Source organism: Macaca mulatta, chromosome 19, assembly GCF_049350105.2.
Source record: "Macaca mulatta isolate MMU2019108-1 chromosome 19, T2T-MMU8v2.0, whole genome shotgun sequence".
NCBI classification, from domain to species: domain Eukaryota; kingdom Metazoa; phylum Chordata; class Mammalia; order Primates; family Cercopithecidae; genus Macaca; species Macaca mulatta.
In genome coordinates, this window is record NC_133424.1 from 5,135,350 (window position 1) to 5,152,002 (window position 16,653).

The following is a 16,653-nucleotide window of genomic DNA, read 5'->3' on the forward strand; positions in this document are numbered from 1 at the left end:
GCTTGAACTGGGGAGATGGAGATTACAGGGAGCCGAGATCCTGCCACTGCACTCTAGCCTGAACGACAGAGTGAGACCCTGTCTCAAAAAAAAAAAAAAAAAAAAAAAGATACAAAACCGTTCCTGTCTCTAAAAAAAGAATAATAGGCTGGGTGCGGTGGCTCACGCCTGTAATTCCAGCACTTTGGAAGGCTGAGGTGGGTGGATTGTGAGGTCAGGAGATCGAGACCATCCTGGCTAACACGGTGAAACCCCATCTCTACTAAAAATACAAAAAAAAATTAGCCGGGCGTGGTGGCGGGCACCTGTAGTCCCAGCTACTGGGGAGGCTGAGGCAGGAGAATGGTGTGAACCCAGGAGGCAGAGCTTGCAGTGAGTCGAGATCGTGCCACTGCACTCTGGGCAACAGAGTGAGACTCCGTCTCAAAAAAAAAAAAAAAAAAAGAAAAGTCTTCCTTTGAGGTTCAGAGAAATAGATTTCTGTTGATAACTTTGGGTCCTATTACATGGCCTGGAGAAGCTTGGGGGTCCCGTGGAGGAGGTTCATGGGCTCTGGAGTTCCTCCCAGCCCTGCACCCCTCACCCCTGATTCTGTAGTGCCTTCTGGGAGGAGGTGGTGAACCCACAGACCTCAATGTCTCAGACCCAACTGCAGAGTGACCTCCTTTCTCACTCGGACGGAGAAGGCCTGCATCGTACGCAGCGCTCCTCTCCACCACAGTGAGGTTCTGCGGTGCCTGTGCCTGCACCTCCCCTGCAGACACACACACCCTCCCAGCCTCCCCTGCCCACTCCTTCCCGTAGTCAGAACATTCTGAAGCTCCACCCTTCCCCCCACCGTCTGCCGAGGGACCCTGGATAGATTAGGTCCCAGGTCCTTCCAAAGCTGGACACAGACATTCTTAGCTTCGCGCCTGGGCTGGCACGGAGACTTCTGGAGGAGCTGTTGGAACCTGGGGCTTTGTGGGGTGTATAGGAGTTTAGTTGTGACATAGGGACAAATGGAAAGAAGGCATTGGAGGCTGAACACCCTCTTGGGCAAAAGCCTTAGATTTTCAGTAAATGCAAGACGTGAGAAGGCGGGCTAGACAATTTGAGTAGCAAGGGATAACCTGTGTGAGTGAACAAGTGAGGAAACTGAGGCACGGGAGCACTAGAGATGATTCTGACGTCCCACGGCAGGGCCGGGGGTCGAGCCCCCTGTCCTCTGAGCCAAGGCTCTCTCCAGCTCACATATCACCACCGACACGGCCCGGTGAGCCCCAGGCGCTGGACGTGAGGGCTCTCGGCGACGCCAGCGCGGAACTACATTTCCCAGACGGCCGCGGCGGGCGCGCCTGCGCAGTGCGCGCGGTGATGGAGCGCTAACCGGGGGCGCGGCGGCAGCGAGGACTCGGCGGGCCATTGGCTACCGGCCGCGGCACAGGCAGCTTGGGGACTCAGCGTGCGCGGGGCCCGCGGGCCGGGCCGGGGTGACCTGGGCTGCAGCCATGGAAGAACAGAGGGTAGGACGGGGTGGGGCGGGGCGGGCCCTCTGGGGCGTCGGGGGCGGGGGAGGGGACCAGGTGTTGCCGCAGCGCCCCCACTCCCTCCCCGCCTCCGCCCCAGCTGCTCTGCGGCCGAGGCCCCACCCCGTCGCGACCCCGCCCGGATCTAGCCCCCCACCCCAGTTTGGGACGCAGTCCCCCCGACATCTTGGCTTGGGGCCAGGCACGTGCCTTCTAAGCCCCCCACCCTGCCCAGTATCCCAGTCCCATCCCTGACCCCCATCCCCCACGCCCTCCTTCCTGGCTGCGGACCAGGCATCCCGGCCCCCCGCCCCACCCTCGGAGGACGCCCCGCCAGCTCCGCAGTGCGGACCCCACCGACCCTGCCCCGGGGAAAAGAGCCAGTCGGAAGCCTGGGTCAGAGCAAGAGGCTCCTGAGCAGGATCCTCCCTCCCAGAATACCCTGCCCTTCCCCAAGACCTCCCTGCCCCTCCCCACTTACCTGGCGCCCCTGCATCCCTGGCCCGCAGGTTCCACCTTTGCCCAGGTAATTTCTTTCTCCTTGCTTGTCCTTGTCCCCCAGGTAGGCCCCACCCCTGTTCTGAGGCTAGCCCCTATCCCAGGCTATCCCACCTCCCTGGGATTTTTCTTCCACCGAGAACCCTTTCCCCAGGTTAGCCCATTTTCCAGCAGGCAACCTTTTCCTCTGGGGTTTTCTGTCCCCAGGCTAGCCCCTCGTGCCCCACCTTCAGGATGTAGGTATCGGGTTGTAGCCTTTGTGCTCAAGCACACCTGGTTCGGGCCGGGGTCTGTCCCTTCCTGAGAGGTTCTCTGTGAGCGTCAGTTTCCTCTCCTGTAATATGGGGTAGCTTAGGGCGCCCAGCTGCTATAGGTGAGTTGTATCAGTCCGGAGCTTCACCTCCTGGCTGGTGCCCAAGTTCGAGAACGTGGCAGCCCCCACATGTCCTCTCTGGATCCCTGGAGGGGAGCATGGGTCAGGGAGCCCGGCCAGGCTGAGGGACTCACCTGCCTGCCGTGTGTGTGTGCACGCGTGTGTGCATTTGTGTATGTGTGTGCATATGTGTGCACGTGTACACGTGTGCGTATACGTGTGTGCACGTGTGTGTACCTGTTTGCACACCTGTGTGTACGTGTGTGTGCACCTGTGTCTGTCCACACTTCTGGTGGTGCAGGAGGCCCTGAGGAAGATCATCACAACACTGGCTATGAAGAATGAAGAAATTCAGAGCTTTATCTATTCCCTGAAACAGATGCTGCTGAATGTGGAGGTGAAGGTGGTGGGGGAGTCCTGGGCAGGTGGGGGGAGGGGAGGAACCTGGAGGGTGCAGCCATAGGAACTGGCCTCTTGCTGTTAATGCCTGTGGGAGGTCTCAGTTTCCCCCTCTGAACACGGGCTTTGGCCAATCCTGGCTGTTCCGACCCAGGCGAACTCGACGAAGGTGCAGGAGGACCTCGAAGCAGAGTTCCAGTCCCTCTTCTCCGTCCTGGAGGAGCTGAAAGAAGGCATGCTTATGAAGATAAAACAGGACCGTGCCAGCCGCACCTACGAGCTGCAGGTGAGGGCTGGGGGCATCTTCCTCTCTCCGCCCACCCCCCTACTCAACAGAACGTAGCTGGCTCTCATCTTCTTCCCAAAACTGGGTGCTTCTTGAGTTTCTGATCTCTCCCCTGACCCCTCCCTGTCCATGGCCCCATCAATGCTCCATCCACCTGTACTCTCTCTTTTTTTGTTGTTTTTTTTTTGAGATGGAGGTCTTGCTCTGTCACCCAGGCTGGAGTGCAGTGGCAAGATCTCGGCTCACTGCAACCTCCACCTCCTGGGTTCAAGTGATACTCCTGCCTCAGCCTCCCAAGTAGCTGGGATTACAGGCACCCGCCACCATACTGGGATAATTTTCGTAATTTTAATAGAGATGGGGTTTCACTGTGTTGGCCAAGCTGGTCTCGAACTCCTGACCTCAGGTGATCCTCCCGCCTCAGCCTCCCAAACTGCTGGGATGACAGGCGTGAGCCCCTGTGCCCAGCCTGCCTGTGCTTTCTCTGAATCCCTTCTCCATCATGGTGTCCCCGCGTCTGGCTCAGATCTTCCCCTTCTGTCTTCACTCAGTGCCTCCGGTTTCTCAGCCCTTCCCACTGGCCCCCCAGATCTGAAGGTATCACCTCCACTTATACACCACCCATGGCTCCCGTGGGCTCTCACTCAGACTCCAAGCTGGGGTCACACAGGCTGCATCCAGACCTCCTGGGCAACTTCCTGACATCCCAGATTCCTGTCCCCAGGCAATCTGGCGCCCTGGAGCCTGGGTGTGGCCTGGGCATGTGAGTTTTTGGTTTGTTTGTGTTTTGAGACAGAGTCTTGTCCTGTCATCCAGGGTGGAGTACAGTGGCGCAATCATGCCTCACTGCAGCCTCCGCCTCCCAGGCTCAAGCGATCCTCCCACCTCAGCCTCCCAAGTAGCTGGGACCACAGGAAGGTGCCACTACTCCCAGCTAATTTTTGTATTTTTTGGTGGAGACTGGTTTTCACCATGTTGCCTAGACTCGTCTTGAACTCCTGGGCTCAAGCGATCTTTCTGCCTTGTCCTCCCAAATTGCTGGGATTACGGGTATGAGCCACTGCACCTGGCTCATGTGAGTTTTTTTTGTTCTGTTTTTTTTTTGGTTTTTTTTTTGTTTTTTGTTTTTTTTTTTTTGAGATGGAGTGTCGCTCTGTCACCCAGGCTGGATCAGTGGCACAATCTTAGCTCACTGCAACCTCTGCCTCCCAGGTTCAAGCGATTCTCCTGCCTCAGCTTCCCGAGTAGCTGGGATTACAGGTGCACACCACCACACCCGGTTAATTTTTTCTACATTTAGTAGAGATGGGATTTCACCGTGTTGGCCAGGCTTGTCTTGAACTCCTGACCTCAGGTGATCCTCCCGCCTCAGCCACCCAGAGTGCTGGGATTACAGGCATGAGCCACCGCACCCAGCCTTATGTGAGTTTTTAAGGAAGGAATTCCCCATGGATTCTGTTCTGCTCCCGGAGCCCAGCCCCATTTGGTGGGGCGCTTGAGGCTCCAATCTCCGTCTCTCACCTGGAGTTCGAGAAGGGCGTGGTACCCTGGATTCTGAATGGGGTGGGGAGCCCTCGGGGGGCCTGAGGCAGTGGGGTGAGTTGTCCCCTCCTTTGGTGCCTGGTGTCCACAGAACCAGCTGGCTGCCTGCACGCGGGCCCTGGAGAGCTCCGAGGAGCTTCTGGAGACAGCCAACCAGACTCTCCAGGCCATGGACCGCGAGGATTTTCCTCAGGTGGGTGCCTGTGATGCTGCCAGGCAAAGAACGATGCGCCCGGTCACGTTCGCATTTCAGGTGAACAAGCACATTTTTAGTGTAAGTGTAGCCCACCCATGCGATACTTAGCCAAAGCACATACTGATACCAAGAAAGTGTCCAGGCCGGGCGCAGTGGATACACCTGTAATCCCAGCACTTTGGGAGACCAAGGCGGGTGGATCAGCTGAGGTCACGAGTTAAAGACCAGCCTGGCCAACACGGCGAAGCCCCGTCTCTACTAAAAATACAAAAATTAGCTAGATGTGGTGGTGGGTGCCTGTAATCCCAGCTACTTGGGAGGCTGAGGTGGGAGAATCGCTTGAACCTGGGAGGCAGAGGTTGCCGTGAGCTGAGACTGTGCTACTGTACTCCAGACTGGGCAACAGAGCGAGACTTCATCTCAAAACAAAAAAAAGAAAAGAAAAGAAACAAAGCGTTCAGGCTGGGTGCAGTGGCTCATGCCTGTAATACCTGCAGTTTGGGAGGCCAAGGCAGGAGGATTGCTTGAGGCCAGAAGTTTCAGACCAACATGGGCAACATAGTGAAACCCCATCTCTACAAAAAATAAAGTTATTGGCTGGGTGCGGTGGCTCACGCCTATAATCCCAGCACTTTGGGAGGCTGAGGCAGGCGGATCACGAGGTCAAGAGATCGAGACCATCTTGGTTAACACGGTGAAACCCCGTCTCTACTAAATATGCAAAAAGTTAGCCGAGCATGGTGGTGGGCACCTGAGGTCCCAGCTACTCGGGAAGCTGAGGCAGGAGGATGGTGTGAACCCGGAAGGTGGAGGTTGCAGTGAGCTGAGATCACCCCATTGCACTCCAGCCTGGGCGACAGCAAGACTCCGTCTCAAAAAAAAAAAAAAAAAAAAAAAAAGAAATCTTTGAATGTTGTTCTGTTCCTCTCTCTAGGCTGCCAAGCAAATCAAAGATGGGTAAGACGCTGGGGTCTGGCCCCCACCCCACTTCCCTGCCCCTGGTGTGAAGACAGGGGCCGCCTGGTGAGGGTGTCTCAGCCCAGAGCCCCAGACGGGAGCCCTGGGGAGGGGCCCGCTTGCACCACAGATGACCAGGTCTGGGCCCCCGCGCAACGTCTGCCACCTCCTTCCCGCAGAGTGACCATGGCCCCTGCCTTCCGGCTATCACTGAAAGCGAAGGTCAGTGACAACATGAGTCACCTCATGGTGGACTTCGCACAAGAGCGGCAGATGCTACAGGCACTCAAGTTTCTGCCTGGTGAGAGGGGCACGCACTGGAGGGCCAGGACTTCCGGGGAATGACCTGGGAGGCTGTGAGGCCCTGAAACAGGACCTGGAGTAAGGTGGACGGCCAGGTGTCTGAATTCTACCTGGGGGAGGTGGAGCCCTAATAATTCCACGCCCTGTGGGGGGTGGAGTCCTCATGAAGCCCCACCCCTGGGTGGAGTCATGGGAAGACCCCACCCACTGGGTAGTGGCATCCTGGGAAAACTCTGTCCTCAGGAATGGAGCCCTGGGAATACCACGTCCGGGATGGGGGGGAAGTATTCATCAAGCCCCGCCCATGGGTGGAGCTATCAGAAAGCCCCACCCACCAGGGGGTGAGGTCCTGGGAAAACTCTGTCCCCAGGGGAGGAGCCATAAGAACACCACACCCTGTTGGGGGGGGGTCTCATGAAGTCCCGCCCATGGGTGGAGCCATCAGGAAGCCACACCCACCAAGGGGTGCAGTCCTGGGAAAACTTTGTCCCCCGAGGGTGGAGCCCTGAGGATACCATGTGCTTGGGGGAGTGGAGTCCTCCCGAGACCTCCTCCCTGGATACAGCCATGAGAAGGGCACACCCACCACATGGTAGCTCCTGGGAAAACCCTGTCCGCAGGGGTGGAGCCCTGAGAAGGCCATGCGCCCGAGGAGAAATGGGCTGAGAACCCAACCTGTCTATGATGCAGCCTCAAAGAAAGTCACGCCGGGCGCGGTGGCTCAAGCCTGTAATCCCAGCACTTTGGGAGGCTGAGACGGGCAGATCACGAGGTCAGGAGATCGAGACCATCCTGGCTAACACGGTGAAACCCCGTCTCTACTAAAAAATACAAAAAACTAGCCGGGCGAGGTGGCGGGCGCCTGTAGTCCCAGCTACTCGGGAGGCTGAGGCAGGAGAATGGCGTAAACCCGGGAGGCGGAGCTTGCAGTGAGCCGAGATCGCACCACTGCACTCCAGCCTGGGTGACAGAGCCAGACTCTGTCTCAAAAAAAAAAAAAAAAAAAAAAAAAAAGAAAGTCACATCCCTCATTGGCAGAGAATTTGCAATAATTCTGCCCCTAAATGATGGAATCCTGAGAAAGCTCAGCCCTCCCCCCACCCGCTGATGGAACCTTAGAGTCTCCATGGCTGGGCACGGTGGCTCACGCCTGTAATCCCAACACTTTGGGAGGTCGAGGCGGGTAGATCACCTGAGGTCAGGAGTTCAAGACCAGCCTGGCCAACATGGTGAAACCCCGACTCTACTAAAAATACAAAAAATTAGCCGAGTGTGGTGGCGCATGCCTGTAATCCCAGCTACTCGGGAGGCTGAGGCAGGAGAATCGCTTGAACCAGGGAGTCAGAGGTTGCAGTGAGCCAAGATCGTGCCACTGGACTCCAGCCTGGGTGACAAGAGAAAGACTCTGTCTCCAAAAAACAAAAAGTCTCCACCCCCGCAAGCGTGGAACCCCCCCAAAATTGGGGGCCATGCCCCCAAAAGTGTCCCTCATGTAGTTGGGCGGCGCTGCAGCAAGCCCCCTGCCCCCTGCACCAGGCACAGAACCCTGACCCCCTCTCCCTTCCGTCCGGGGCAGTGCCCAGCGCGCCGGTGATCGACCTGGCCGAGTCCCTGGTGGCAGATAACTGTGTGACCCTGGTGTGGCGCATGCCGGATGAGGACAGCAAGATTGACCACTACGTGCTGGAGTACCGGCGGACCAACTTCGAGGGCCCGCCCCGTCTCAAGGAGGACCAGCCCTGGATGGTCATCGAGGGAATCCGGCAGACAGAGTACACTCTGACAGGTAAGGGCAGCGTGCGCCAGCTCTGCCCAGCTGTGAACAGCAACCCCTTCCAGGCTGCCGTCTCGCCATCAGTCACTGGGGGCCTTGGGCACGATCCCCAAGACTCACAGAGTCTGGAAGCAGCCTGAGGAGGCGGATCAGAAGTATGAGACAGTGGCCGGGCGCGGTGGCTCACGCCTGTAATCCCAGCACTTTGGGAGGCTGAAGTGGGCGGATCGCCTGAGGTCAGGAGTTCAAACCAGCCTGGCCATCTATGGTGAAACCCCGTCTCTACTAAAAATACAAAAAAAATTAACTGGGCATGGTATCAGGCACCTGGAATCCCAGCTACTCGCGAGGCTGAGACGGGAGAATCGCTTGAACCAGGAAGGCGGAGGTGGCACTGAGCCAAGATCACGCTATGCCCTCGCACGAGATGCCCTCCAGCCTGGGCAACAAGAGCGAAACTCATCTCAGAAATAATAATAATAATAATAATAATGAATATATTTTTCTAGACATGGGATCTTGCCATTTCCCTAGGCTGGTCTCCAACTCCTGGCCTCAAGCAGTCCTGCCTCAGCCTCCCAAATAGCTGGGTACTGTCCTCGGAGCAGGGCACAACGCAGACAGTAATCTTTTCCCTTCTGGAGCTAGCATTCTGGATTCACCCTCCAAGTATTTGGGGTCCTCCTTGGCAGTTAAAGAAACTGAAAGCTGACCAGGCATGGTGGCTCAATCCTGTAATACAGCACTTTGGGAGGCTGAGGCAAGAGGATTGCTTGAGGCTGGGAGCTGGAGACTAGCTTGGGTAACAAAGCGAGAGCCCATCTATAAAAAAAATTTTTTTTTTAAAGTTATCTGAGCATGGTGGTCCCAGCTACCAAGGGAGGCTAAAGTGGGAGGATTGTTTGAGCGCAACAGTTGTAGACTACAGTGAGCCATGACTGCACCACCGCACTCCAGCCTGAACAACAGGGCGAGAGACCCTGTCTCTACAAAACAGAGAGAGAGAGAGAGAGAAAAGGAAGGAAGGGAGGGAGGGAAACCCAAGGAATCCACTCAGGTGTTGGAGGTAGGGTCTGAAGGGGGAAAGCCTCATGAGATTAAAAAGCCATCCTGGCCGGGTGCGGTGGCTCACGCTGTAATCCCAGCACTTTGGGAGGCTGAGGCCGGTGGATCCCTTGAAGTCAGGAACTCAAGACCAGCCTGGCCAGCCTGGCCAAAACATTAGCCGTGTGTGGTGGCGGATGCCTGTAATCCCAGCGACTCAGGAGGCTGAGGAGTGAGAATCACTTGAACCTGGGAGGGGAGGCTGCAGTGAGCAGAGATCGCGCCACTACACTCCAGCTTGGGCAACAGAGGGAGACTCCGTCTCAAAAAAAAAAAAAAAAAAGCCATCCTGATCGGGGAAACCCTCAGGGGCGGGGAGATCGGGGAAACCCTCAGGGGCGGGGAGAAGCTGGCTGAAGGGTTAACTGTCCACATTCTCTAGCTGCTTTTGGGCTGTAATCAGCCGGCTGGTTATCTGTAATTAGCATACAAGGTTAATCATGAGCTCGCTAATTGCAGGGGAAAAAGTCACCAGCCGCAGGAGAGCTTGCGAACAGCTATTGGCTTATCCTTCTCTTGAGAATCAAAATAAACACACCCCTTTTATTTGTTGTAAATAGGATTCCTCAAATCCCTCCTCCAAGCGTCCCCGCCTTTTTGGTTTTGTTTTCTGGTAACTTTGTATTTTGAAATAAATATAGATTCACAGGGAGTTGCCAAAACAACTAATACAAAAAGTACAGAGAGGACCCATGTAGTTAGCATAAAACCCGGGAAATGGACATGGGTGCAGTGGACTCACATCTTACCAGTTTTTTTTTTTTTTTTTTGAGATGGAGTCTTGCTCTGTCACCCAGGCTGGAGTACAGTGGCGCAATCTCGGCTCACTGTAAGCTCTGCCTCTGGGATTCCCGCCATTCTCCTGCCTCAGCCTCCTGAGTAGCTGGGACTACAGGCGCCCGCCACCACGCCCGGCTAATTTTTTGTATTTTTAGTAGAGACGGGGTTTCACCGTGTTAACCAGGATGGTCTCGATCTCCTGACCTCGTGATCCACCTGCCTCGGCCTCCCAAAGTGCTGGGATTACAGGCGTGAGCCACCGCGCCCGGCCACCAGTTTTTTGTGTTTTGTTTTGTTTTTTGTTTGTTTTTTTTTGAGACACCTGAGTCTCGCTCTGTTGCCCAGGCTGGAGTGCAGTGGCGTGATCTCAGCTCACTGCAACCTCTGCCTCCTGGGTTCAAGCAATTCTCCTGTCTCAGCCTCCCTAGTAGCTGGGATTACAGGTGTGAGCCACCGCGCTCGACCTTTTTTTTTTAAAGACAGGTTCTTGCTAGGTAGCACATGCTGGACTGCAGTGATGCAATCATAGCTCACTGCAGCTTCAACCTCTTGGGCTCACATGCTCCTCCTCCCTCAGCCTTCTGATTAACCGGGACTACAGGTGTGCACCCACCACACCTGGCTAACTTTTTTTGTGGGGGGATGGAGTTTTACTCTGTCACCCAGGCTGGAGTGCAGTGGCGTGATCTTGGCTCACTGCAACCTCTGCCTCCGGGTTCAAGCGATTCTCCTGCTGCAGCCTCCTGAGTAGCTGTGATTACAGGCACCACCCACCCCCCAGCCGCCCATTTTCATATTTTTAGTAGAGATGGGGTTTCATCATGTTGGCCAGGCTGGTCTTGAACTCCTGACCTCAAGTGATCTGCCCATCTTGGCCTTCCAAAGTGCTGACATTACAGGCGTGAGCCACCGCACCCAGACTAATTTTTTATGTTTTATTATTTATTTATTTGAGACAGAATCTCAAATAAATGTGTCGCCCAGGCTGGAGTGCAGTGGTGCAGTACAAATCTCTGTATTTTGTGACAGGATCTGAAAGCATCCTGATTGGTCTATGTGAGTTGGAGGTAGAGTCAAGTAATTCATAGCCCCTCAGGGAGAGGAGGGCAAGGATGGTTTCTCAGGGATAGGATGTTTATTTTTTATTTTTTCTTGAGACGGAGTTTTGCTCTTGTTGCCCAGGCTGGAGTTCAATGGCATGATCATGGCTCACCGCAACCTCTGCCTCCCGGGTTCAAGCAATTCTCTTGTCTCAGTCTCCTGAGTAGCTGGGACTACAGGCATGCGCCACCATGCCCGGCTAATTTTGTATTTTTAGTAGAGATGGGGTTTCATCATGTTGGTCAGGCTGGTCTTGAACTCCCAACCTCAGGTGATCCGCGTGCCTCGGCCTCCCAGAGCGCTGGGATTACAGGCGTGAGCCACTGCGTGTGGCCAGGTAAGGTGTTTATAAGGTGGTTCTTTGAATGGCGTTGGGAATCACAGTGGGACATGACAGCTTTAACCCATGACTCAGAGTCTCAGGGAATACACGGTGTTAAAATGCCTCTCTTGCCTCCCAGGTCTCAAGTTTGACATGAAATACATGAATTTCCGCGTGAAGGCCTGTAACAAGGCAGTTGCAGGAGAGTTCTCTGAGCCGGTGACTCTGGAGACACCAGGTGACTGGCTTCTACCCTTGCCCTACCTTTGACTCCATGGCCCTTTCCTCCCACGGCCCCCAGAGACCATGAGAATCCTCAAAGCAGGGCAACTTTGTTGCCCTGGCTGCCAGGAAGCTCAAAGCTCCGTCCACAGTGGCTTCCTTAGCCTGAGTATCTGCTATAACCCTGTTTTTGTCCTTTGCTTCTGAGGTTTACCCCAGTGTATCTCGATGGTTTTTATATACAGCCACACACACCCTCTCTTTGCCCAAAAATAGATAAGTCTTCTGTAGAGCTGGGGATGAGATTTGAGTAGTGAAGACCGATTCCAGAACCTTTCACAGTGACACCTTCGCATGCCCTGCTAGGAAGTCCCTCTGAAATCTAGCCTAACTCCCTCGTGCTGTAGCCCAGCCCCTTTCTTGGGATTAGCCCTCCATGGAAGCACAGGGTAGTGCAGTTGGCTTGAAAATGCCTCCAGAGGTCGGGCGCAGTGGCTCACGCCTCTGATCCCAGCACTTTGGGAGGCTGAGGTGGGCGGATCACAAGGTCAGGAGTTCGAAACCAGCCTGGCCAATATGGTGAAACCCCGTCTCTACTGAAAATACAAACATTAGCTGGGTGTGGTGGTGGGCACCTGTAGTCCCAGCTACTTGGGAGGCTGAGGCAGGAGAACTGCTTGAACCCAGGAGGCGGAGGTTGCAGTGAGCCAAGATTGTGCCACTGCACTCCAGCCTGAGTAACAGAGCGAGACTCCGTCTCCAAACAAAAAAAAAAGAAAATGCCTTCAGACCTGGGAGGGAGGCCTTTAGGCCACAACCCTCGGCCTTCGCGCCTCTGGCTCCATGTTCTGTCCCCTCTGCCCTTTGCCATATCGTCTCTCTTGTTGTCTTTCTGCTGGTCTCTCTATATCTGTCTCTCTCTGAGCCTTTGTTGGTCTCTCTGTCTCCGTCTTGGACCCTTGTCTCCTCGGCTCTCTGATTCTCTGTCCCTGTCTTGGTCTGTCTTGGTCACTGTCTGTCTCTCTGTCTCTCTCTGTGTCTCTCCGGGTTTCCCATCTCTGTGACTCCCACGTCTGCCCGGCCCCAGCGTTCATGTTCCGCCTGGATGCGTCCACATCCCACCAGAACCTGCGGGTGGATGATCTCTCCGTGGAGTGGGACGCTATGGGCGGGAAGGTGCAGGATATCAAGGCTCGCGAGAAAGATGGCAAGGGGCGGACGGCGTCTCCCATCAATTCCCCGGCCAGGTAGCCTGCCCCCTCCCCTCCCTAAGTCTCTGGTGGAGAAGATCAATCTGGACATGGACACAGAGCCCAGTGTGGTCACAGCTGGGGTGGAGAGGGGACCCAGGGCTGGGGGAACCCAGAGAGGGAATGAGGGGAGAGGAGATTTTGAGTGGGGTTTTGATGGGTAAATAGGAGTTTCCCAGATGACAGAGGGCACAGGCATATTCTGACATAAACATGAGATGCTAGATATATAGAAAGAGCCAAATACTGCCAGAGATTGACCCAACATCCACAGTGGCTGGGGTGGACTAGGGGAGCCATACCCTGGGAGAGATGAGTGTTAAACTGAGTCTCCTGAGACTGCCTACTCCCTGCCAACCACAGAGGTACTCCATCTCCCAAGAGGATGCCCTCAGGTCGTGGGGGTCGGGACCGCTTCACCGCTGAGTCCTACACAGTGCTGGGTAAGGAAGGGGAGAAAAAAGGGGAGAGGGGAGTTTTGGGCAGGGGCCTAATGGTGGGGGTTGAGGGAGAAGCTTTGCCTTTGGCTGCGGAAACAGGCAGCCATCAGCAAATCTGCTCCCGAAATAATAGGTTGTTCTGTCACTGCCGAAAAGGAAATATTTGGGGATAAGGGATTGCTGGGGAAAGCCAGAATTTATGGAGTGAAGGAAAGAGACTGTGGATCAGATGGTGCCTGGGCAGGAGCTTGGGGGCAATTGTCTGAACTCCGTGGAGTATCTGGGACTTGGGGAGTAGCTGGGATTTGAGGAGTAGCTGGAAAGAATGGTTGCCTGTAGAGCAGCTGGGTTTGTGGGGAAGCTGAAGCCAGGCAGGAGTTTTGGGGGATTGTCTGAGGGTATGTGGAGGAGCCAGAGAGAGCAGCCTGAAGAGAAGTCAATAGCAGCATAGGAATGATTGGATCCTGTGAAGAAGAAGCTGGAGTTAGTGGAGGAACTGGAGTTTAGGGGAACTGCTACTGTTCAGAATAGAGCTGGAGAAAGAGGCTAAAGTATGAGGAAGTCAGTGTGGTCAGGAATATCTAGGGAGAAGGAAGTTAGGGGGTAGCTGGGGTCATGAGGATAAGCTAGGGCCTGAGGGGAAGTTATGGTTCTGTGGGGATCTAGATTTTCTTGGGAGCACCAGGGATTGGTGAGAGTTTGGTTTAGGGAGAAGCAGAAGATACAGGGAGTTGTCACTGGAGTTGCTGAGATTTGTGAGAGAGAAACAGAGAGAAAGAGAGAGACATAACCCTTGGGAAAGGGCCTGGATAATTTGTGATTTGGGGAGTAGCTGAGATCAGGGAGGAGCAGACCTGGAGAAGACATGTATATAGAGGTTCATTTTGTATCTGGAGAGGAGCTGAGATATGATACAAAGATCAACTGTGATCTGGGAGGGGCAAGAGTATGAGGAGAAGCTGAAGCTCGTGGAATACCTGCACTGGGTGAAGGAGTAGCTGAGATGGCAAGAACCTGGATCTGGGGCCTGGAGAGGATCTCAGCTCTGGAGAGAATCTGGACTGTGTACAGAGCTGAAGCCAAGGGGTATCCCAATTCAGAGGGTTCCTGGAGAGTGTAATGGAGGTTTGAGGAACACCTGGATTCCAGGAGGAGCTGAGGCCTGGAGAGTATCTGGCTTGAGGAATGCCCTGGGGGAACTTCTGGCCTCAGCAGTAGCTGAGGCCTGGGAGAACCTGCCTTCCACGCGGAGTTGGGGTCTGGATAGAATCTGGATTCAGAGAGCAGGAGGAGGGAGTCTTGAGTCCTGAGGAGTATCTGAACTCTGTCACAACCAGGAGCTAGAGGGAGCTTCTAGACTCTGCCAGAGCCAAGAAGTAGGGGGAGCATCTGGACCCTGCCAGAGCTGGGAACTGGGGGGAGCATCTGGACTCGAGGAGGACTTGAGGGCTGTGGGAACACTATGAGTCTTCCAGGAACAAGGGTTTGAGGATGATCTAGTTTCTGGGAAGAACTGAGGGGCATTTGGACATGGGGAGGAACTGAAGGAAGTTTCTATGGCCTGGAGGAGTCTGGAAGGAGTAGCTTGGGCTTGTAGAGAATCTGAAAGGAGTAACTGAAGCTTGGGGAGTGTCTGGGCCTACTAAATTTCTGGAGGAAGTTGATAAAGCTTAGGAGTATCTGGGGGGAATACCCAGGAATCAAGGAATATTAGGAGGGAATAGATGGGACTTGAGGAGCATCTGGAGGGGAATCACTGGGACTGAGGAGTATCTGGGGGGAATAGCTGGGACTGAGGAGTATCTGGGGGGAATAGCTGGGACTGAGGAGTATATGGGGAAATAGCTGGGACTGAGGAGTATCTGGGGGAAATAGCTGGGACTGAGGAGCATCTGGGGGAAATAGCTGGGACTGAGGAGTATCTGGGGGAAATAGCTGGGACTGAGGAGTATCTGGGGGAAATAGCTGGGACTGAGGAGTATCTGGGGGAAATAGCTGGGACTGAGGCGTATCTGGGGGAAATAGCTGGGACTGAGGCGTATGTGGGGGAAGTAGCTGGGACTGAGGCGTATCTGGAGGGGAATAGCTGGGACTTGAGGAGCATCTAGAGGGGAATCGCTGGGACCAAGGAGTATCTGGAGGGGAATCGCTGGGACCGAGGAGTATCTGGGGGAAATAGCTGGGACCCTGAAGAGTATCTGGGGGAAATAGCTGGACTCGAGGAGTATTTGGGGGAAATAGCTCGAACTCTCAGGCATATCTGGGGGTAATACCTGGGATCCCAAGGAGTATCTGGGGGGAATAACTGGGGTCTGAGGATATTTGGAGGGAATAGCAGGGACAGTGGAGTATCTGAAGGGAATAGCTGGAGCCCAAGGAGTATCTGGGGGGAATAGCTGGAGCCTAAGGAGTATCTGGAGGGAAAACTGGAGCCCAAGGAGTATCTGGAGGGAATAGCTGGGGCCAAAGGAGTGTCTGGGGGGAATAGATGGGAACTTGAGGAGTATCTGGGGGGTACAGCTAGGAACCTGAGGGGTATCTGAAGGGAGCAGCTGTGGTGTAGGGAGCACCTTGGGGGCTGGCCCTTTGTGGAAGGGCATCTGTGACCCGGTTCTATCCAGTTCCCCTGTTCACCCCTCCTGCCCTGCGCCACAGGGGACACGCTGATCGACGGCGGGGAGCATTACTGGGAGGTGCGCTATGAGCCGGACAGCAAGGCGTTCGGTGTGGGCGTGGCCTACCGCAGCCTGGGCCGCTTCGAACAACTGGGCAAGACGGCCGCCTCCTGGTGCCTGCATGTCAACAATTGGCTGCAGGTCAGCTTCACGGCCAAGCATGCCAACAAGGTCAAGGTGCTGGACGCCCCCGTGCCCGACTGCCTGGGTGTGCACTGTGACTTCCACCAAGGTGACCCCAAGCCCCAGCTGCCGTCTCTGGCTGCCCCTGCCTGAGTCCCCTCCTTCTTCCCCCATCCCACTTCTGACCGTTCCCACTGTCACTCTGCCCCCCCACCCCAGGCCTCCTGTCCTTTTACAACGCCCGCACCAAACAAGTGTTGCACACTTTCAAGACCAGGTTCACACAGCCCCTGCTGCCTGCTTTCACGGTGAGCTGCCCTCCGCGGCCCAGGGGGAAGAGAGGGTGGTACGGGCGCTGGGGTTCGAAGCGGAGCCCCTCCCACCTCCCCCTGCTCTCCCTCAGGTATGGTGTGGCAGCTTCCAGGTGACGACAGGCCTGCAGGTCCCCAGTTCTGTGCGCTGCCTGCAAAAGCGAGGCAGTGCTACCAGCAGCTCCAACACCAGCCTCACCTAGGCCCCCAGGCACCCACCCAGCTGGGGTGTTCTTGGGGGAGCCGCTGCCAGGCCCAGGCTGCTGGAGCGAGGCACCCTACTCTGTCATTTGCTGCTTGGAGCCTTAACTCTGGATGGGGGGTCACCAAGAGGGAGCGGGCACCCTGGCGGGCCCTCCTCCCCACCTCACCTCTTAATAAAGGTCAAACACTGGCCAGGCCAGGCCGCGGTGCTGGTTCTTCGGGCCTGGGTGGTCCTCTCTGCTGTGTGGCACTGGGACCTCAGCCTTCCTGGCTGTAAAATGGGCT

The 16,653-nt window shown here is 55.5% G+C and overlaps 2 protein-coding genes across 6 annotated transcripts in view; both read left to right on the plus strand.

Moving 5' to 3' along the window:
* MPND (MPN domain containing) overlaps positions 1 to 16,653 on the plus strand; it is a 79,366-nt gene that overhangs the window by 24,931 nt on the left and 37,782 nt on the right. The gene's annotated exons all lie outside the window — the stretch shown is intronic.
* FSD1 (fibronectin type III and SPRY domain containing 1) lies at positions 1,404 to 16,567 on the plus strand. Of its 5 annotated transcripts, none has more exons than XM_077979477.1 (13): positions 1,404 to 1,505; positions 2,681 to 2,804; positions 2,933 to 3,064; positions 4,698 to 4,799; positions 5,737 to 5,759; positions 5,939 to 6,060; positions 7,639 to 7,848; positions 11,283 to 11,381; positions 12,453 to 12,612; positions 12,979 to 13,058; positions 15,711 to 15,962; positions 16,073 to 16,161; positions 16,257 to 16,567. In XM_077979477.1, the coding sequence occupies exons 3-13, from the start codon at positions 3,014 to 3,016 to the stop codon at positions 16,365 to 16,367; spliced, it is 1,299 nt and encodes a 432-aa protein (XP_077835603.1). In that variant the 5' UTR covers positions 1,404 to 1,505; positions 2,681 to 2,804; positions 2,933 to 3,013; the 3' UTR covers positions 16,368 to 16,567. The 5 variants fall into 5 exon arrangements, with proteins under 5 accessions (XP_077835603.1, XP_028696123.1, XP_028696125.1 ...); XM_028840290.2 differs by having other exon boundaries at positions 2,681 to 2,776; XM_028840292.2 differs by having other exon boundaries at positions 2,681 to 2,776; positions 15,711 to 15,871.

What these genes read in the sequence shown, in the direction of transcription:
- FSD1 (XM_077979475.1), top strand. An exon ending in GGTGGGGGAGTCCTGGGCAG is followed by an intron (nt 2,805 to 2,932) that starts GTGGGGGGAGGG and finishes GTTCCGACCCAG; the next exon opens with GCGAACTCGACGAAGGTGCA. An exon ending in GGTGACTCTGGAGACACCAG is followed by an intron (nt 11,382 to 12,452) that starts GTGACTGGCTTC and finishes GCCCGGCCCCAG; the next exon opens with CGTTCATGTTCCGCCTGGAT.